The sequence below is a fragment of the Suillus clintonianus genome (assembly GCF_016758775.1).
Source record: "Suillus clintonianus strain FC179 chromosome Unknown DEU56scaffold_37, whole genome shotgun sequence".
NCBI classification, from domain to species: Eukaryota; Fungi; Basidiomycota; class Agaricomycetes; order Boletales; family Suillaceae; genus Suillus; species Suillus clintonianus.
In genome coordinates, this window is record NW_024539261.1 from 26,109 (window position 1) to 47,317 (window position 21,209).

Genomic DNA, 21,209 nt, shown 5'->3' on the forward strand with positions numbered 1-21,209 from the left:
GCGGAGTCGCTTTGGACAAGTCACCGCGTCGCATTCCGAACAAAATTAAACAGGGCATCACGAGTACCGGATCGATCATTGCATTGCATCATCCCATTCTCTTGCATGCACGCGGCAACAATTGGCCCTACATCTTTGCAATTCTCGGGCTGTCAGAATCAGAAGGGTATTCAGCGTAACTGGGAAAGGTAGAAACATAGAAGTTTTGGTATATCGCACTGCGACCTCCTCTCATGCACCTCTACCACACCCGCAAACCTACCCCCTAAGAACACCCACACAAACCTCCACCTCCATCCCATGTCCCCTGGCTCCATCACCCACGAACGCTCCTCTAACCCGCTCACACGCCCACCGCGTAAACTTCAACACCTCTTCATCACGCAACGAAGACCGCACGTGCGGTGAGAGCGTGATCATCAACTGCGGTTCCGTAGCAGCATCCGGCCCTCTCACCGCATCGAAAAAAGGGAAGGAATCAGAGGGTGAGAAAGCAGACCGTAAAGCAGACGCAAACCCGCGTGACGCAGACCGCGACGCAGACCGTGACACAGAAGACCTCGTCTCCCCCTGCCCAAAAGATGTCTGTCCAGGCGGACACACCTGCCACACATGTGGAGCAGGAAGACTCGTGACGTGCTCATGTCTTTCGATTTCGCGGACGACGTGCCAGAAGGATTCCATTTTTGTTTCTAAAGTGTTGGTGCCTTTTGCGCTTGTCATGCTTTTTGCGCCTATGCCCCTACTGTTCGCGCCCTTGCCGATACCACTGATACCGCCAGCGCTCATGGAGAACGATGCTGCAGGTGCGGTTTGCAATAATACGCCGCCTAGGACTATACATGCTGTGTACGCGACGCGTGTGGTGATGATGACTTGGAGGGTTGCTAAAGAAAGGTCAAAGGGTGTGTAGTGTGCGCTGCAGTGAATAGTGAGCCGCCATAGATGACATAAATGAAAGTATTCAAATAAAGGATGAAGGAGCGTATTTGCATCAGGTTGTTGTGTCAAGAGGACGAAGACAAAGTACTCACACATTCAAAACTATCTCGCCCCCCAGAATCGCAACACAGAACAGAATTGGAGGAAGAGCATACGGATTCCTCAGTATTCTCTCCCATGGCGCCTGTCTGTCTGAGAGTGAACTTGCCGGGAATGATGGGAGTCGGGAGCGCTGGAATAGAGAGAAGGGGGATGGGAGGTGGATATGTTTGTTCGTTACTGGTGGGAGGTGTTAGTTGAGGTTTAAGGAATATAGACGTAAAGGGGAGGGTTGCGCGTCAGAATGCATATATAATCAGAGTTCAGAAACACATTCCATGAACATCATTGCGCACCCAATCCCGAGAAAAATAAATTAAACGAACGAACAATGAGTAGCATAGATAGAAAACAACAAGAACCATGTGAAAAGAGGGATGAACGGAAACACACACTTTTTACCAACACATCATGCTGCTCAAACACAAAAGAAGTCACGAGGAGCGAGAGGAGGACGATGATGATGAGACCGAGCGGGTAGCGCAGTCTGCAGTTGGCGTAGGAAGGATTGTGTGAGACGCAAGCACGCAGATCCCGCGCACAAGAAGCAGACCAAGAACCACGGGGAAGACCAGACCAAAACACGAAAAGAAACATTGAATCCATCAGCATCAGACAAAATCAAACAAGAAAAGTGACGTACCCCAACATATCAGGCCTCTCATCACCCCGATGATGATGATGCCCATCATTCCCCATCTCACCTGCGCCGTGCAGACCCAGGCCTCTTGTGATACCTCCAGCTGCATTCAGAGCCAAAGTTGATGCATTCCGTGTTATACTTGACGCAGTGGAGGAAGGGGAGGGAGAAGGGCGGCCATGTCCATGACCGTGTCCCGCAGAAAGAAGAATATGTTCGACAGCTTCTTTGGCTACGTATACGCCTGCGAACATGAGGTAGACGCATTGGGCGAAGAGGAGGGTTGTTTGCGTGCGTGCTGGGCTGTCGGAGGGGTTAGTTTGGGTGGGTAATGAGGGGAAGGATAGGAGATGGATGTATGCGAAGGGAACATGAATATATGCGCACTTGCGCACACATGACGCGTCGAATAAAGTGGTGTATACATTGAAGCGACCGAAGAACAAAACTCACCCAAAGCCACCCTTGCCCATCCCAAGAAGAGGCCCGCCCACCGCTATTCCAAACGCGTCGAACACGACCCAATACCCCAGGCCTGTACACGCCAACGACCCAATAGCCTGACCGCGCACCCAGACCAAGGCGCCCAAGCAGAACTGCAGCACGCATGCAACTCGTGCCAAATTCCCGTTTTTGCTTAGATTCCACGAGAAGTTGGTCTGAGAAGGTGAAGGAGAAGGTGCTGGAGACGCAGAGTTTGAGCGAGAACTAGTGCCTGTTGTGAGATCGGCGTTGCTAGAGCTTACGCTCTCACCGCCTTGGATGTTGCTCACCGGGCTCCAGGGAGACATTGGAGCAGGCGTAGGTGCCGTATGCAATTCCTCGGGTTTGGCTTCAGGTTGTGATTGACGGGAAGGGTCAAGAAAAGAAAAGAAGTTATGAGAGAGAGAATGCTTATGATGATGCCCTCTACGTGCTGTCACGCCAGCTGGGACTGCTCCTGTGGAGTCTGACTTTGGCATGGTGCCCGAGGAGCCGAATGAAAAAGAAGCGGTACGGTCATGCCCGATTTGAAGGGGCTCGCTTTGAGATACGGGTATATGAAGGTCGATTTGGGATTGGGATCTGTTATTTGGGGCAGATTCAACATCTGAGGGGAGATCTTCAGAAATGGTTGCGTGCGGGCGGGGAAAGAATATCGACAGGTTACGGGAATGCATTCGGGAGTGTCTTCGTCCGTGGCCTCTGCCTCCATCTGCGGCATCATTGCTCGAGTCCGGTTCAAACGGATGAAGTGGGACATGGAATGTATTTGCAAGCGGAGATGATACGGGAGGTACGAATGGACCTGAGGATATGCTTCGTACCCGGGCATGTGATGCACGGAAGGGTGAACTAGGAGGTGAATTGAGGGAGATACTAGGTGGACGTCTGACTGGTGGTTGCCTTGCTGGTATTCCTGGACCAAGTTGTGGCAGCGCAGGAACACGATGCCTACCAGGCGCCGCTGTCAACGTAGGCGCCGTAGTTGGTTCATCATCGGGAATGAGGACAAACGTATCTCCGTCGTCCACGTCTTCCTTGCTGGACTTTCGGCGGTGCATGACTGCACTGCTAAAGTAATTACGATCCTAAAGAGAGTGGAATGGAGAAGGAGCGGCTTGGTGGTCGTCGGTTAAATTGACGTCGTGGCGCTTGCCATTTCAACTTGGACACCAACCACCATGATTCACCATCCGACGTAAACGCCCAGGGCCTCGTCCATATTCACTACATAACTTAGGTATGTCATAATATTGGCGTCTATCAGATTAGCAATAACTGTTGGCACACGCTGCCACAGTACGTGCGCGTGAACCATTCAATTATCAGGAAAAATTGTCATTGTCTCGGTGCAACGACGACGGTTCCAGTCTGACAACCACCCAACGAACAAGGTTCCTCGTACGCAAGGCTGAGGCCTACACAATGCAGGGCTGACCCAAGTATGCTCCTGGTAGATCGGTAATATAGCGTGCTGGCGAACCTGGCGTCAATTGCTGCACAGCATCGACATTCACAACCTTGAAATGACATTATGTCATGTGGTCCTCGAGGACTTTGTGAGGTCACCGGGTGACACCAGGACTTACACACTTGAAGTACGCTTCTTGGGCGACGACCAATCAAAGACTGGATAACTATCTTTGCCCACATGATAAATAGGATTGCTGACGCTGATATCGCAGCGATGAATGCCACCTGCCTGCCCTGCGTCCGGTGCACAAAACCTAGAATCATGCTGGGATGAATGTCTCAGTGAGTTTCGAGTATGCATGTTGATCCCTGGCGGACAATTGGAGCATGACAAGCCTTGTCGCAGGTGACACTTTCCGCGGTCCACCACTGTAAGAACTCTGTTCTATTTACATTCATAATGTATTTGAAATATGGTGTGCTATGGTGTTGAACGTTAAACTCCAAGTGAAGTCGAGATCGAGCATGGTCGCCGTAGCCAACATTTATGCGAACGTATTAGGGGAGCAGGTCTGATGGTCGATGTCCACGATGAGCAAAAAGGTTGTGCGAATTTCGTAGCGCCTGGACCGAAGAACATTTGCAGAGTTCAAGTTTAGCGCGCACATGTTGAAAGTCACACGGATTGCTTCTGCGGGATCAACCGCCTTTGCATTGAGTCACTAGCGGACATTTAAACCACTCGAAGCCCTACTACTACTAGTAATCCTACTGCGAAGCCCAGGCTGGATCAAGCTGGACCCTAGACAAGCAACTAGTACTACTAGTACATCAACGAACCATCAAACTTAGGTTCGTGATATCATCAGGCTGGCGTATACCGTCATGGCCAAAACATCTCGAATTAACGCACAGAGACAGGTTACGAGCCTACATCAAACTATTTGACTTGGTGTGCCACCCTTCCTCAGATCTATATCTTCGGCGCCGTTTAATTAAGCCAAGAATGTGAAGTCAATTGTGGGCAATTGATTGATGGAACATGTTACTACAGGTCGAAACACACAAATTGAATGTGTCATTGTCACAGCACTGCATGCCCCTGAAGTGAAAGATACCGTCCATGTTTGTGAAATGATCAAAGAGATTAGCTTAATTCAGTCGTGGGAGTGCTTATGGTCAACGGTGTAGGCGCTTCTAGACGCGACCTTGCGTTCTCCTCAAACCTACTACTGACATACACCTTCAATTGGTAGTTCACGATGAACGAAGATGTATTCAATTCTCGTAGAAGATATTCGAGGCTACAACCTCTTCCAGAAGCCGTCAGCGACGCAACCGCAATTGGTGAAACCTCTGTAAGTGATTTATTTTCGAAATTGATGACTGCTGAGACGCCACCTTCCAGGCAAGGCCCCGTGGCAACACTCTTCATTTGCTACAGAAGGTCAGGAAAGGTGTAACTAGAAAATTTTCAGTAAGTCGATGAGGAGTTGAGTCGTACAGGAATCAATCAGGCGCTGAGATTGTACGAAAGTTCTTCAGACTTTCCCGCAGCTACGACCCTGCCCAAGACGTCAATCATGCAGGCGTAACATTGTCTCCACATATCGAGGTAGGTCCTCAAACTCGCGCTTCAATTTCTGCATTGTCTGAATCATGATGATCGCGCAGGTTCAGAATCCACCTTCTGGTGTGGAAGCAGATCCTGGTCCCCAGCCAATAATCGTGCAGGTTCAACACATCACCCCTAGTATGGAAGAAGGTGGTCGCCATCCGGTAGTCGCGCAAATTCAAAACATCACCTCTGGCGTGGAAGAAGGTTCTGGTGTGGCGCAGGTTCGACGTATCACCTCTGGTGTGGAAGAAGGTGCTGATCCCCAATCGACGGATGCGGAACGTCGAGCTGCCCATGAAGCTGCAGACCACATGAATATACTTGGAAGCACACGTACAGAGAGTAAATTGCCTGGCTTGGACCAACTTACGAGCCAGCATCAGCGCGTTTCCACCTGGAACCCCACATCTTACTCGCCGCAGGATGTGAAACCTGTTTCCCGTGATCCACGTTCCTATCCGCATCGTGTTAACGGGATGGCATCACCAGCACACTTATCGAAAGGTGATCAAAAAGATCGTGGGCCCCTCGTGTCTGAGGACACTGATGATGAATTGTATCAATCCGCAAAGTCCGATGATGGAGAAGATCATGTATGTTTTCTTTTCTCATGGTCCTCGTGATGTAGGCTGGAATCTCTTCTTTGTCAGATGGACGTGGAAGACTCCCTTCCTCACAATGATGCTCGTGACCTTGTCCAGTCAATCAAAAGGATGTATCGGGTCCTGGACTTAATGAGTGAACAAGGGAGCGATGGGCTAGGTGACACCATTCTCCTTGCTCAGCCGTCATTCGCTGACTGCTCCTAGTGGACAAAATCATCATTGCGCAAGATTCACTCCAGACATTCACCAATACCATTAGTCCCGGTGCATATGTGTCTATGACGAACGTCAACTTCAACGCGTTGGATGGCCTAATTGTGAAGCCTATTGGCGTTTATGGGAGTAAAGAGGAGATAGTGCGACTCTTGTTGTCTCTCGGTGTTGTCAACGACCGCATGTGAGATACTAAGTTCCAGCTGCGGGTCGACGTCCTAATCAACCTTTCATGTAGAGCAGCACAGCTTGTCGCGAACCACAGCGAGTCCAGCATTTCAAAGCCAAGCCTTCGTTCTGGACTTTACATTGTCCGAACAAATGGTGAAACTACCTCGGATGAACAACTGTTCGTCGTCTACTGGCCCGAGGATAGCACTTGGGATGACTCAGCTCCTTCCTCCGTGAAACGCACCCGTGTTACCTTCATGCGGTTCGTTTTATCCTTCCTGATTGTCAGTAAATATTGTTTGACACATGACAACAGATACCTTACGACGATGTGTGATCAAGTCGTGGCACTTATCTCCCCCGAACATGCCCGCTCCGTTGTATGTATTGAACAGGAAGGCGAAGACACCATGGAAATGGACGAAAACGAAGACGAGTCCGATAGAATGTTCACGTTTGAAGTCAGGAAAACCAACGAGCAGGAAGAGGCCATAAAACCACGTCCTGGATTCAGGGTTTGTCCAATTCATCATCATTGGTGCAGTGCTGACAGCTGCATGTAGGCTACGTCCGATTACATAGCCATGCCTAAGCCTCACCCAGAGGCACCAGTGGATGTCGAACTGCATAAGCCTTGGTTGTTACACGGCGAGATTACTCAAGCGTTCATGACAACCAGCTATCTGCCCACCAGGCGGATCACTGAACCATTGAAGCGCACGTCGATTACTCGCCTCCAGTTAGGCGATTGGTTGTGCGTGTTACTCTTCATAGCCTGTTCCTGGATTAAAACTGATACCTCCGCAGGCATAACGACAGTTTGCGGATAAACGAGAACCTAGATTTCAATGCAGTGCGCCTTTTACTGGATGCAGGCCTTTGGAATCGCTTCCCGCAATTGTGCAATCAATGGCAGCAAGAGTCTGCCGATATTTCATCGAATTTCAGGACAACCAACACATCCACAGAGGCCAATATCAGGACAAACCTGGAGAATGACTCGCCCCTTCTGACTCGCATTTTCCACAGAGTATTGGGTGACGCCATCATTCAGAAAATTCCGTGAGCATCCTTTCACATCGCTCTCTCTTGTCTCTCTAAATCGATTCCTTCAGCACATTCGCTCATGATTCCTTCCCTTGCCCCACCGTCAGCAAGCAGGGCTACCCTATTACGCAAGGTATGTTGTCTGTGCAATCAATTCCTCTGATAATAACAGTCTGTCCAGGACCGGTTGGACCTGCCATTGCTCCTTCGTGAGTTACACTTGAAACATCCTCATCCATTTCTGATTCATTCACCAAGCATACCCGATGGCTCTTTTCCTCATTTCACGGCGAGCCCGCAGCATAGCTCCGAGGTCCAAGGTACTTGTATATCTACGTAGTGAAGTTAGGCCATAATGACGGGGGTCATCTAGATCAACTTCCAGCTATCATTGAACTATATCCGGAAATAGGGGAAGAACTTCGTCACACGGTGCAAAAGTTGTGCACCGGGAAGGTTAACAGTCGTGATTTCAAGAACTACAAGGAACGAGTTTATATCGCTCAAAACCTACTTCGTCAATTTCCCGACATCGACGAAGACTGCTTGAATGTCATCCTTCACAAGGACATGCGGCACGTCAAGGAATCGGTCAGGAAGATAGCACAAAATGCTGCCCCGCATCAGCAGTCGAAGGGATTAATAAACAACGCTTTGAGTGGTATTAATTCCCTCATCTCGTCTGTACAAGACTCCCAGTTCGTCGATAAGACACTCAAAGATGCAGAGGCTGCCGCAACTGCTATCAGTGACACTGGGTTTCTCGCTGGATTGGATGACATCGAGAAGCTCCCTGCCATGAAAACAGTCGTCGCGAATATCAGGGCTGCTGCCTTGGAGCACTTCAGATCACTTCTAACGATGCAAACAACAGCTTTGACTCAAACGGCGCTGCGCATACAATTCAATACATGTGTTGCCCAAGCTCACAGAGAAGCGTTCAGCAGTGAAGAGCGACAACTGGCTGAATCACGAAAGAGGTTCATCGCTGAAATCAATGCCCATTCACAGGCGGGCTCTCATTCGTATGTGATTTTACCATGTTTCTGCCTGACTGTATTCATAAATCGGCAGGCACACCTTTATTATCAATGCCATTGAGAACGGACGAGGCTATTACCTTGGTGTGCCAAGCCTTTTTTTTTGGTTTTGAATGCCAATGACATGTTCTCCAGTAGCGTCTTCGGTGCAAATAACTGGTTCAAGGGAATCTTTCGAGGAGCCAAAGCTGAAATTCACGGTTCACCCCATGCAATTGACAACGCAGGATTTACATTCCTTGCAGTTGGATTCCAGCACGATCCCTTCACCAAAGTTCAGGAATCCGTTCTCGTTCAAGTTATGCATGGGTCATTCAGTGGTGTAAGTGCTCTTGGCAATTCGACTCCTACATATGACCAATGCAGAATTGCGTCGTGATTTCCAGGAGAGCGCAGCTGCTTCCAGGCGAGAAGATCTTTCTCGCAACGACTGATCGGTCTGGAAATCTGACGGTGTATTTGGAACACCTCACTGCTATTGAGGGCGCCTTGGCTCACGGCGGCCGCGGGAAGAAGCTGAACCGCGATAAAATTGGCGAATTCGTTCTAGCTTTTGATGAGTCGAAGCGTGTGCTCAGCGTTGTTGCCACAGAGAAGGTTCGTTCTACTAAGAATCTGCTTTCGCTTGGCTAATGAATACGCAACCAGCTCTTGTTACACATCTACGTTTACGATGATACTCGAATCGGTTTCCAGGCCAACGGCAGTGCGATCAACTTGACGCAATGGTATCCTGAAGGGACCTCCATTAAGCATGCATCTTTCATCTGCGGCGGCGAAGAATTGCTGCTCGTTGATTCATCGGCACAAGCCAGAGTTTACTCCCTGACGACGATGCAGTTCAGGTCAGACTTCGCGCGCACAAGAGTGCCAGTGCAAGACATCTGATTTATATATCACAGGCCTGCAACGCTCAATCTCAAACAGATTCCAACGGCAGTTTACTCGACGCCAGATGGTTCTTGCTTAATCGCGGCTCATGTACGTGGGTCTAACTTGACATTGACCGCCTACCACTGGAGCACCTTCGGCTCAACGGATGGGATACCGCTCGAGATCCCTGATCTTCCATCGGACCAGCCACTGCTTCTGACGTCGCTGACTAACCGTAATATCGTGCATTTGGTCACACTCGAGATTGACACCCAATCATGTCGGTCCATCGCTCTTGATATCACCCGGAAAACGACAGAGTTCACCTTCAAAGCAAAGGACACCCGAGGAGGGAAAGAAAAATCAGGGAACGTAGCTGCCCACAGCTGTCTCATTGATTGTCACGCCGAAGTATGGACTCGCTTCCCGGTTCTTACCGCCATCCAGCGGGAAACGATTACATCGTCTAGTACAAGGTGTCAGCGAGCGTTCGTGGTCATTACCGATCAGGACCATCATAAATTCGTGCCGCACTTTCATGATCTTATTTCAACCTTTGAAAGGACATCAAGGAAGCCAACTGGAAATCTTCTCAAGAGAATTGATGTCTCTTCAATGACATACTCTGCTTTTCACAATAGTCACCTTGGAGGTGCAGAGTGGAACGTGTCAAAATTTCGCGCTGGGGAGTGGCTGGCAGAGTTCCTCTGCCTCATTCCTATCCAAATCGCTGTGACAAAGGAAAATCGTTTCATTCCACTCAAAGACGGGGTGTATTCTACGCAGCTGGAGAAGTCCCTTCTCGGCGCGGATGTTAACCGCATTGTCGATCACCTGTCTTTTGGTTGGTACGAATCGTTGTTCCAGTCATACATGGCCAAAAAGGTGCGGATTGTATGAATGCCCTATACTTTGTTAAAGCTACTGACTTCCGACACAACGTCAAGCCTGTCAAAGTCGTGTCATCTATGGGTGAACAATCGGTGGGGAAGAGCTTTTCTTTGAACCATTTCTTGGATACATCTTTCGCTGGATCAGCAATGCGCACGACAGAAGGAGTATGGATGTCGGTGACTCCGACCAATGATGCTCTTGTGGTTGCTTTAGATTTTGAAGGCATGTTGAACCAATCATCCTTGCGACATTCTGTGTTGATATCCTCGCTCAAAAAGGTGTCCATAGTATTGAGCGTTCCACTCAAGAAGATACCTTGCTCGTCCTTTTCAACACTGCAATATCTAACTTGGTTTGATACCACTTTTATGCTGTAGTAAATGGGAGCTTGACCTCGTTGCATAGGTGCTATTCCGGAATAACTTTGCCTTGAGCCGCGATATTACAGGACTATTCCAGTCATTCCAGTCGAGTGCGACTGTTCTAGATCCAGCAGCCAACCCGAGTCTATTTCAATCGACATTGGTGATCATCATCAAAGTGATTTTCCACATCTGGCCGTCGCTTTTCATATTGCTGAATTCGGCGACTTTTTAGGACGTCGTGGATTCAGACAAAGACGATATAACTAAAGAGCATGTTTAAATTTATGACCATGTCCTATTGAGCGCATACTCAAGTTGACACTTAGGTTCGCTCTCAAGTTTCAGAAGATTGTCCAGGATGAACAGGAGGCCAACTTCATTTCTCGCCTTCACGCCGGACAGTTGAACATAGTCCCATGGTATGTTCAGTGTTTCTTATGTCCATGTCTACATATAACTTTTATCGTTTTTGTAGGCCGGTGATTGAGTCGCAGGAATTTTACAAGCTGTTCCCAACCCTTAAGCGTCGATTGGACAAGCAGAAACTCACTCATAATACAGCAGGAGAGTTCCTTCACGTGATGAAGACCTTGATGGCGAAACTGAAGGTACGCTTGATTCGCCGCACATTTTGTGAAGGCATTAATTCCAATATCCTCAGGCAAATGATTGGGGCGCTCTCTCACGTGGGTACTCTTAGATTTAGAAAGAATCAACAGTTCAGTTGACGATACATCGCAGAATCGATGGCCTCGCATCGAGCACAACTTCTTTTAGTTATGTTGCCCAACGCTCTGACATATGGACTGCAAGAGGTTCATCCTGATTCGGAACCTTTGAAGGTATCAAATGCATCTACTGTCTTTGATTTGAATTGCGATTAACTTTTATAAAGAACCTGGATGACGGTGCCCCGATTGACATGCCCGACACTTTGTCGGAATTTTCGTTGGCGGGGGGACAGCAATCTTCTTCTCGCGAGGCCGCTCTGCAGGTCCTGTATCATGCATGGGAAGGCTATGATTCTCGCCATCACGTGGCGGATGTTGTTTGGATTGCGAATTTGACCGCTCATATCGACAGTCTGGTCAATTTGCGCGTCGCCCACGTTCGCGAATGGATATCATCGAACGTCGCTCGTTTTGAAAGCGGGCAAGCAAGCATCGGCGAGCTCATGAGAACGTTCGACAGTGCAATAATAGATTTAAAGAGCAACTTGCAGCTGTGCAAGCTGAAATGTGCAAGCTGCGAGCTACTCTGCGTTCAGAGCAGATTGCACGATGGACAGCATAATTGCCAGACTTCTCATGTTTGCATACATTCTTGCGATTTCTGTGAGTTATTTGGAGAGGCCAAAGCTTGCTCGATGCCGTAAGTCAATATATGTAATTGCTCGGTAAATGACTGATAAGCTTCTAGAGCGGGACATCCAGGCAATCATATGTAAGCCTTTCATGATTGCATCCATACACGACGTCACAATTGGAATCGCCCTTTTCAGATGTGTTGTGGATGCGCATCTCTGTGGTCAAGTTTGCAAACTCTTCGGGAGACAGGGATGTCTAGATGAGTGTACCAAGGTGAGATAGATCCTCTTCACCGCGGTTGGAAAGCTACTGAGCGCGTTATTTAGGTGATCGGGCACGCAGACAACGACCACCTGTGCGCTGCTACTTTGCATTCCTGCGGTCAGGTATGTTTGAACCTTGATCAAGCTTTTTTTCGTGCTAGAATATGTCTAGCCCTGCAATCTGTCGAACCTTAGGTTGGCTGACGGATCCACTCCACCTTGCCTGGGTACTTGTGGCATTCCGAGGTACGTTACCAGCAATGAACACTTAGCACTACGTTTTGACATGTTATTTACCGCAGTGACGTGGACCATGACCAACACCGATGCGATGCTCGACTTTGTTCTTTCCCCTGCCAGCTTTGCAAGAGACTTTGTGCGAGTACTGACCATCTTCACGGCTTGCAGGACGGCGCTATTCATCTCTGCGGGTTTGTCGATAATCATCCTTGCCATGTGTTTTGGTAATTACATGTCAATATAGGGAGGAACATCCCTGTCCCATGCAGTGCACTGCCGATGGCATCTGCGAAATCGACACTGCGCCACAATCGATCGAGGCGACGTTCACAGGAAAGCACGAGACGTTTCAGTACACGAAGGTGGCGTGTCGGGTTTGTCGTGGGTATCTTCTTAACTAACAGACAACCTTGTTTCACAGTATTCGCAAGGTTAGTGTGCGGGTTGCTTACCTTTCATACTGGCGCTCACCCGCCCTTCAAACAGTGGCTAAACGACTGAGATGTACCAAGCCAATACCACCGGGCCTGGTGGTTCATGAGGGTCAACACAACCATAGTTTGGACGAAAGAGTGGTACATTTTTGCAGAGCAAAGTTTGGATCTTTCTCTCATTTTGCGGTCATTTCTCACTGTTCTCGTATTTTAAGGTGTGAGCACTGTGGATACTATTGTACATTGCCGCTAGGTAGGTACCGTTGATGCACCTCAACAGTCTTACAAACAATTACCCCAGGTCATCCGCAACAAGAGCACGAAACCAGACACGGATCTATGTCTTCATCACAATGGGTAGTCGATGGCCCAGATGGTACAAGTCTCGAGGTTGAAGGCCGAAACTTCTCCTCGAACGATGAGGGTGCACCCATGATGTGCAACATTGTCTGTCAGGCGTTGGGTAGACACGTCCACGTTGGCTACTGTCGAACGCAGGATGCTACCTCGTGCACATTGAATCCTGAAGCTCTGCATATCCCCAACCTGAAGAGACTTTTACCAAACCCGGACCGTCCCAAAGACTTTTTGACACACAATCTCTTCTGGAGGCAGAGTGGTGAGTCGGCATGTTGTCACTATGTGTGGCTAGTCTCACGAGGTTCACAGGCTTCAAAGACCCGTACTCCCGGGAGGAACAAGCAATCTTTGCAAAATGGTGAGTTTCACAGTGACTCATCCATAGCGTGAATTACATTCCCTATTCAGTGATGCCATGTGCAGCGGTAAGGTCATCTCTGTTGCCGATCTTTGTTGGTTACTCATCCTCATACCAGGTCCTGAACACACAGCTGCAGAGGGCAATGCCGCTCAGCCCTCTTTTTGTACTTTGCCTCTCTTTCACGTTCCAATGGATCCAAATATCCCCCCAGCGAGCCTCGGATACGTCTCAAATGATGGGCATTTTTTCTCTTGCAGGAATCCCGTAGTTATGCAGAAAGCGTTCCACGTGTATGTCATTTTTCTTTTGTTCCATAGGAATATCGTTCATGAATTCCACACAGAATTTTTGTGGCAGATAGGTATTGCATACCACACGTTGCATATTCCAGCGCATGCTGATTATGGATAGATCTAGGTCCATGCTTAGGAGGGATCGACAACCTCTCAGGAATACCCCCGCTTCAGACAAAATAATCCAAAGCTCTAACAACAGGTTTGGCGCTGTTCTGTCGTCCTTGTACAGCTTCTGGTCTGCCCGAGCTGCAGCAGTCGCTGGTCAACAAGCAGCCAGACGAGACTCATACAGCGTTATCCTGTTTGACCAGTCGGTTGTGGAAGCCGTGGTGAACGATTTCTCCAGCTCACCTGACCAACTGCTAGACGCTGTGCTACGTTATCAAACTTCGGCAGGCACGAACTTCACTGCTGCCATTAAACGTGCCCAATCAGTCATGGAGCGACACTGGAGCACAGAGCGGTAAGTTACCTATTATTGATCGATCTATGAAACGTTTACATGGGCGTATACTACAGAACACCTGTAATCATATTTCTGTCAGATGGAGAGAGCCCTATCGAGGACCAAACGGTTCAAGATTTATGCCGTGCTGCAGTCCGTCTTGGGTTTGTGGCTGTTATCACCCATTTGATTCACTGATTTCATATTTCGGGTTTAGAAATGCATTATCCTTCCACTCCGTATCATTTGGCCGAGATGTAAATTCTTCGTCATTGAGAAGAATGTTCCAGATCGCTCTCGAAGCCCAGAACAATGCCCCGCGAGACCCCTTGGCTCGCGCGGCAGCTACTATTGCATCCACATACTCAGAAGCTTTAGATACGGTGAGCACTTTTACACGAAGTCGGGCGTAAATCCTGCCTGACATATTTTTGTGCAATAATTAGGTTCAACTTGCTGAAACATTCCTTGGAATCGCTAATTCGCTCACAAAACCAAGAGGATTTCTTATTAGCAACAAGGACACGTAAGATTTCAGAAGGAATACATAAATGTCGTTTGAACGTTTCGGCTCGATGTGTTGGCTAGATGATTCAGTGTACAATACTAGTAGTACTGCCAGGTTCCAAAAAATACTTCAGACGATGTCCGCTGTGTGACTCGGATCCGAGCAAAGTCTAAGAGAGTTCCTGCCCCAGCCCAGCACCCTGAATGCTAATTATATATAAACGCTTGAAGCTGCTAACGTACGTCATTACGGAAGTTCGAATGCGGCTAGTGCCGGTTGCACAAGTTGAAACCGTTCGACATAGCTAGCGCTAAGCGCTCAGCCGTTCTCCGACTCGTCCGACCTCGCACCCGGGCCCTTTTTTGCATGGAGAAGCTTGAGCAGCTTCAGGATTCAATTGTCTACATCGCAAATCACACCTCATGGGGCGTTTATCAGGTTGGACATCGTAAGTTAGCCTCCATAATGTTAGCATCAACTAAAACGTGACAGTTCATGGCATCAACCGCCAATGTCCGCCATCAAACTTAGGTTCGTGAATCATGACAGCCTGGCGTCTACTACCACGGACAAGTTGACTTTTAGAGGCAGGTCACAAGTATACTATATCAAGTCAGACTCACGATTCACGCATCCGATGTGAACGGCTGATAAGCAAAACGTGATATTGCCGATAAAGTTGCTCTGGTCCTCTGCATGATTCCTCAGCAGCCATGGTTTGGGCGCCCTGGAATGTCACCACCTCTCGAGAATCAGAGTCGAGATAGTCGCTCACCGTCGTATTGTATTCGCGATAACTCTTTATAATGAATTGTCGTCGATTTGACTTAGTGCGCCATCTTGCCTCAGCTCTATGTCAGGTTACGACCATCAAGTCAATTGTGAGCAAGTACTCGAGTCGACACACAAAAATTAGATGTCTATTGTCAAGAGTGCACTGCCTGCCCCTGGCGTGAAAGATACCGCCGATGCCCGCGAAGATCTGACTCGCAGAGTTCCGTCGTGACGCCCGTCCCGAGGCCCTTAGAAACACGTCCGTAGTCAACGGCATGGGTACATACTTCTCCCACCCTTTCGTACTTCGTTCACCTTCCCCTGCTCGCGATGAACGTATTCAATCTTCGTATGAAGCGTTCGAAGCCGCTTCCTCTTCCAGAAGCCGTCAGCGATCCAACTGCAGCTGGTGAAACTACAGTAAGTGCCTCGTAATTGAAATCTGTCACTCTTGCTATGTTGACTGTTATCACGGTGTGTTCTAGGCAAAACCCCGTGGCAAAACCCGTCGGTTGTTACAGAGGTTCAAGAAAAATGTAACTGAACAAATATCTGTAAGTCCACGGCGATAGTGAGTTGTACTGAAATAAGGGGCTGAGATCGTACAAAAGCGCTTCAAGCATTTTATCAGCCGTGAACCTGCCCCAAACGTCAATCATGAGGGTGCTCCATTGACTCCGAATATCGAGGTAAGTGATCAAACTCGCGCGTCAGCTACTGTTCTGTTTCTGAATTCCGATGGTCCCACAGGTTCAGAATACCGCTTCTGGTGTGAAAGAAGGTGTGGTTCCCAAATCGGCGGTCGCGCAAGTCCAGGGAGTCCCTTCTGTCGTGAAAGAATCGGTGGACGTGGTACTTCAAGCTGCCGGTAAAGCTGCAGGTAACATGAAGACACTTGGGGCACACGTGGGATCTGTGGCGTCCGCCGCCCAAAATGGACCAGCATATCTCGATACTGCAAACAGTATCCAGGACTATCTCCAACCACTCAGGATATTCAACTCTATTATTGAGCGGGTCGCGGATGTATGACCCTTCCTTTGCATCGGGACCAGTCTGATCCTATTCCGTAGGTACATCCATATGCAAAGATAGCGCTGGGTGTGTTGTCTTACGCATCAAAGGTACGTTCACTTTCGTTCTAATTATTATCTCTTATTCACCTGTTATCCGCGTAGATGGTACTCGATCAAGCGGATCGCGACCAAGCGATAATCAAGCTTCACGAGAAGTTGGGTGAAGTTTACCACTTCATGACGCAAGAGGAAACGCTTCGCAAGATTCCGTCGATGTATAGGATCATTAAACAGATCTCTGATCAGATCATCGAATGTGCCACTTTCATCATAGGCTATTCAGAGACCAAGAACGCTTGTGAGTCTTCAAGCTGTCTCCCTCAGCGCATCCTGAATATTTTACCATTATCATAGGGATGAGAATGGGAAAGAGCATTGTCTCGGAAACAGATGTTACGATTCAACAGTACAGCCAAGTATTGGATACGCTCATGCAAAACTTCCGGGATCAAGTTTTTCGGGACGTGGCCATCTTCGTTCACCGTGCTGGTAAGGATTAGAATGTGCCTTTTACTCCATTTGTTCATACCTTTTTAGGTGATATACTGGACCTCAGCGGTATGACTTATGCAACGAATGCAGGACTAGATATCATGGAACAATGCCTAGATGGGACTCGCACAGACTTTATCCGCCAGATCACAAAATGGGTCTATGACAGTGGACATTCCGAACGCGTGCTGTGGCTATCTGGCACCGCCGGGACTGGTAAAACAGCTGTTGCTCACACGATTGCTAAACAGTTCAAGGACACGGGAGAGCTCGGTTCATGTTACTGTTTCGACCGCCACCGAGGTGCTGATCGCCACGAAAAGATCTTTTCCACTATCGCGCGCGACCTGGCTGACCACGATCCGGAGATGAGACGAGCATTGGCAGATGCAGTTCAGAATGACAATGCGCTCAAGAATACGGCAGATATTGTTCAGCAGTGGGACAAGCTTCTTATGAAACCACTAGAAAAGCTCTCTGAGTCAACTGTAGGACGTGTCGTGATCGTGATCGATGCACTGGACGAGAGTGGGGATGCAACGGCACGAAGTAACCTTCTTCGCATTCTCGCCGGTAAACTTCAGAACCCAGATGTTTCACAAATTACGAAACTCCCAAACAACTTCCGGTTTATCGTTACCTCACGCCCACTGCACGACATTGATGAAGAATTCACCGGTGCTCTACATATTGGGCGAAAGTCCATGGACGAAATTCCACCAGCAGTTGCAGAGCACGACATCCATACTTACGTGTCGAAGAAGCTGGAAGGGCGGCCAAAATTCGGGGAAACAGAGTATACGGCCCTCGCTGAGAAAGCCGATGGACTTTTCGAATGGGCACGTCTTGCCTGTGAACATATCGAGAAAACCCCTGGCGGTATCGACCCGCTTCACCGCTTCAAAAAAATCATGAAACGTGATCCAGTGAAACGGACAAACCTGTTGTATGATATGTACAGACTTATTTTGACAGACATCATGGGAAGGGACAAATATGAAGATGACGAGTATGTCGAAGTACTTGCGAAGTTTTGTTCCGTGATGGGACAAATACTTGCCACGGCTGAACCCCTCCCTCTACATTCCCTGAATGTCATGCGGCGCCAATTTCCAGACCGAAACCAACAATTCGAAGTGGATTTTGTAGTGAAAAACCTGGGAGCCCTCCTCAGCGGCACCACCACTGACTCATTAACCCCAATCCGACCCCTTCACACATCCTTTCGCGATTTCCTGGTGAACCCATCATCCAGCGGGGATTTTTTCGTCGATGTTTCGACAGTGCAAAACAGCCTTGCTTCTGCATCACTTCAAGTGATGAAAAGCGAACTTTCCTTCAATATCTGTGGCTTAAAATCATCATATCTCCCTAATTGCCAAGACACCGAGCTGGAAGAGCGAGTTAAAAAACGCATTCCTCCACATTTGTCCTATGCCTGTCGATTTTGGGCTACGCACATACAGACAAGTCACAAAGACTTTGACGCTTTCGCAAAGAAAGTGAAAAAATTCCTTGGCCACAAGCAACTACTCTTCTGGCTCGAAGCCCTCAGCCTTATCAACGCACTCAACGGAGCAGTTCGTACCCTGTCGCTCATTCTTCAGTGGTTGGAGGTAAGCTCAGTTACCGGGAAGTGTTAGACGAAGCACTGACGCGCAAGCGCAGGGTCATCCCGAATACGAGGATGTCTCGTTGACTGTAATGGACGTGCAGAGATTTATTCAAATTTTCGGCAGCATCATTTTGCATAGCACACCCCATCTATACGTATCAGCGTTGCCATTCTCACCCGTCGATTCCGCAATATTTCGAAATTTCGCTAAGAAATTTCCGAATACTTTGCATCTGGCAGCTGGATATTCTGCGAGCTGGCCAGCTGTTCAGAGCGTGCTCCGTGGGCATCAGTATGGGGTGTTGTCAGTCTCGTTCTCCCGGGATGGGACTCGCATCGTGACTGGCTCTCGGGATAAGACTGTCAGGCTGTGGGATGCATCGACAGGGCAGCCGGTCGGTCAGCCCTGGCAGGGGCACAGTGGCTCTGTGAACTCAGTGTCATTCTCGCCGGATGGGACTCGCGTGGTGACTGGTTCTTCGGATAACACTATTCGGCTATGGGACATAGCGACGGGGCAGCCACACGGCGAGCCCTGGCGCGGGCACACTGGTTCGGTTCACTCAGTGTCATTCTCACCTGATGGCACTCGCGTTGTGACTGGTTCAGACGATCAGACTGTCTGGCTGTGGGATGTAGCCACGGGGAAGCCAGTTGGTGATCCCTGGCGGGGGCACAATGGTTCGGTCAACTCAGTCTCATTCTCGTTGGATGGGACTCGCATCATGACAGGTTCTTCGGACAACACTATCCAGCTGTGGGATGCAGCGACGGGGAAGCCAGTTGGTGAACCCTTACGGGATCACACTGGTTCAGTAAAATCAGTATCATTCTCGCCGGATGGGACACGCATTGCAACTGGCTCTCTAGATATCACTGTCCGGCTGTGGGATGCAGCGACGGGACAGCAAATCGGACAGCCCTTTTTAGGGCATACTGGTTCGGTTAATTCAGTTTCATTCTCGCCAGACGGCAGTCGCATCGTGACTGGTTCTTCGGACAAGACTGTCAGGCTGTGGGATGCAGCGACGGGGCAGCCAATCTGTGAACTCTTGCGGGAGCACACTTGTGCAGTTAACTCAGTGTCATTCTCGCCGGATGGCACTCGTATTGTGGCTGGTTCTTCGGATGGGTCTGTCTGGTTGTGGGATGCAGCGACGAGGGAGTCGGTCGGTCAGTCCTTCTGGGAGCACACTCGTTTTGTCAACTCGGTCTCTTTCTCCCCGGATGGGACTCGCATAGCGACTGGATCTTTGGATACCACTGTACGGTTGTGGGATGCGGTGACAGGGCAGCCAGTCGGCGAGCCCATGCAGGGGCACACTTCCTCTGTTAGGACAGTCTCGTTCTCACCAGATGGGACACGCATCGTGTCTGGTTCTTGGGACAATACCGTCCTCCTGTGGGATGCGGCGACGGGGCAGCAAATCGGCCAGCCCTTTTTGGGGCATACAGGTTCGGTCAACTCGGTCTCATTCTCGCCGGATGGAACTTACATTGTGACTGGTTCTTCGGACAAGACTGCCCGGCTGTGGGATACAGCGACGGGGCAGCTAGTCGGCCAGCCCTGGCAGGGGCACTGTGGCTCAGTTAACTCGGTGTCATTCTCTCCGAATGATACTCTCGTCGTGACCGGTTCTTCGGACACTACAGTGCGGCTGTGGGATGCAGCGACGGGGCAGCAAATTGGTAAACCCTGGCGGGGCCACCGTCGTTCAATTAGTTCTGTATCATTCTCTCCGGATGGTACTCGCATCATTACCGGTTCTTTGGATAAGACTGCCCGGCTGTGGGATACAGCGACTGGGCAGCAAGTTGGTGAGGCCCTGGGGGGCAAAACTGGTTCAATCCACACGGTCTCTTTCTCACCATGTGGGACCTACGTCGCGACTGGCGCTTCGGATCGCACTGTCCGCTTGTGGGATACAGTTTCAGGGCTGCCAGTTGGTGAACCCTTGCGGGGGCACACTGGTATGGTCAACTCAATCTCCTTCTCGCCGGACGGCACTCGTATCGTGTCTTGTTCAAAGGATGGCACCATCCGGCTCTGGTATGCAAGAAATACCCATACATCACCTGTGCCATTGCCACAGTACACCGTGTACGTTTCTCCAGCCGTCGCCTCTGATAACAGCTGCAAGATGCTTCTCATTGGAGACAGTACTACAAAGTCACAAAAAACGTGGAGCAATGACACTGTTTGCTTCTCCTCCAGCTCAACCCACGCACTGTACAATGCAGCTGAGTTAATTGGCGGCACCTCCGATGATGATCCCAAGTCGACCTCCTTTTTGCTGGAGGCTGACGGCTGGATGGTCGGACCAGACAATCGGCTCTTATTCTGGGTACCACCCGCTTCCCGACAGGCTTTTTATAATCCTTATAATGCCTTGGTCATACCCAGAGGATGTGTTGAGCTTGATTTGAGCCGTATGGCACATGGACCACATTGGCAGCATTGCCAAGGTCCTACTCGGAGAACTACGAAGGAACGACTATCTTCCTTCGATTGGTCTGGCTCGGGGAGACAAGGTTCAAAATGAGTAAGTCTTCAACCTGTTTTTTTCTGTCGCATTTGGTGATTCAACACTTCTAGCCGTACTTGACAATGACTTTATTCCAGCGATTGATATAT

General features: G+C 49.3%; 4 protein-coding genes across 4 annotated transcripts; 3 read left to right on the top strand and 1 right to left on the bottom strand.

Annotated features, from left to right (window-relative positions):
- Positions 1-147: 147 nt before the first annotated feature.
- On the bottom strand, positions 148-3,327 carry DEU56DRAFT_804990 (uncharacterized protein). The gene is made up of 5 exons (XM_041353265.1): positions 2,135-3,327; positions 1,685-1,984; positions 1,437-1,528; positions 1,035-1,221; positions 148-919 (listed from the first exon to the last, which is right to left on the bottom strand). The coding sequence occupies exons 1-5, from the start codon at positions 3,223-3,225 to the stop codon at positions 259-261; spliced, it is 2,331 nt and encodes a 776-aa protein (XP_041208222.1). The 5' UTR covers positions 3,226-3,327; the 3' UTR covers positions 148-258.
- Positions 3,328-5,535: 2,208 nt separating this feature from the next.
- DEU56DRAFT_857679 (uncharacterized protein) lies at positions 5,536-14,795 on the top strand. The gene is made up of 42 exons (XM_041355285.1): positions 5,536-5,788; positions 5,846-5,957; positions 6,005-6,197; positions 6,252-6,446; positions 6,501-6,699; positions 6,748-6,938; positions 6,992-7,246; positions 7,300-7,364; positions 7,413-7,440; positions 7,490-7,551; positions 7,605-8,256; positions 8,306-8,355; positions 8,407-8,593; positions 8,658-8,868; positions 8,920-9,116; positions 9,174-10,029; positions 10,092-10,260; positions 10,317-10,390; positions 10,444-10,578; positions 10,636-10,673; positions 10,730-10,822; positions 10,879-11,011; positions 11,065-11,089; positions 11,145-11,245; positions 11,299-11,774; positions 11,823-11,846; positions 11,905-11,983; positions 12,037-12,096; positions 12,146-12,219; positions 12,276-12,404; positions 12,458-12,575; positions 12,635-12,644; positions 12,700-12,808; positions 12,863-12,900; positions 12,949-13,266; positions 13,317-13,365; positions 13,416-13,432; positions 13,484-13,656; positions 13,760-14,127; positions 14,184-14,273; positions 14,327-14,492; positions 14,556-14,795. Exons 1-42 carry the CDS (start codon positions 5,672-5,674, stop codon positions 14,637-14,639), a joined length of 6,720 nt encoding a protein of 2,239 aa, XP_041208223.1. The 5' UTR covers positions 5,536-5,671; the 3' UTR covers positions 14,640-14,795.
- Positions 14,796-15,724: 929 nt separating this feature from the next.
- On the top strand, positions 15,725-16,449 carry DEU56DRAFT_805020 (uncharacterized protein). The gene is made up of 4 exons (XM_041353266.1): positions 15,725-15,811; positions 15,877-15,945; positions 16,003-16,080; positions 16,142-16,449. Exons 1-4 carry the CDS (start codon positions 15,743-15,745, stop codon positions 16,421-16,423), a joined length of 498 nt encoding a protein of 165 aa, XP_041208224.1. The 5' UTR covers positions 15,725-15,742; the 3' UTR covers positions 16,424-16,449.
- Positions 16,450-20,715: 4,266 nt separating this feature from the next.
- DEU56DRAFT_737184 (uncharacterized protein) lies at positions 20,716-21,117 on the top strand (the record flags this gene model as incomplete). The annotated part of the gene is made up of 1 exon (XM_041348569.1): positions 20,716-21,117. The coding sequence occupies one exon, from the start codon at positions 20,716-20,718 to the stop codon at positions 21,115-21,117; it is 402 nt and encodes a 133-aa protein (XP_041208225.1).
- Between the last annotated feature and the right edge of the window lie 92 nt (positions 21,118-21,209).

Excerpts from the sequence above, each read along its gene's own strand:
- DEU56DRAFT_805020 (XM_041353266.1), top strand. The coding sequence starts at position 15,743 with ATGAAGCGTTCGAAGCCGCTTCCTCTTCCAGAAGCCGTCAGCGATCCA. Across the intron at positions 15,946-16,002 it reads ATGTAACTGAACAAATATCT|CGCTTCAAGCATTTTATCAG; the intron begins GTAAGTCCACGG and ends ATCGTACAAAAG. Across the intron at positions 16,081-16,141 it reads CATTGACTCCGAATATCGAG|GTTCAGAATACCGCTTCTGG; the intron begins GTAAGTGATCAA and ends ATGGTCCCACAG.
- DEU56DRAFT_804990 (XM_041353265.1), bottom strand. The coding sequence starts at position 3,225 with ATGCACCGCCGAAAGTCCAGCAAGGAAGACGTGGACGACGGAGATACG. Across the intron at positions 1,222-1,436 it reads GCATGATGTGTTGGTAAAAA|TAACGAACAAACATATCCAC; the intron begins GTGTGTGTTTCC and ends ACCTCCCACCAG. Across the intron at positions 920-1,034 it reads GGCGAGATAGTTTTGAATGT|CGCACACTACACACCCTTTG; the intron begins GTGAGTACTTTG and ends TATTCACTGCAG.
- DEU56DRAFT_857679 (XM_041355285.1), top strand. The coding sequence starts at position 5,672 with ATGGCATCACCAGCACACTTATCGAAAGGTGATCAAAAAGATCGTGGG. Across the intron at positions 8,356-8,406 it reads CGGACGAGGCTATTACCTTG|TAGCGTCTTCGGTGCAAATA; the intron begins GTGTGCCAAGCC and ends CATGTTCTCCAG. Across the intron at positions 14,128-14,183 it reads CGACACTGGAGCACAGAGCG|AACACCTGTAATCATATTTC; the intron begins GTAAGTTACCTA and ends CGTATACTACAG.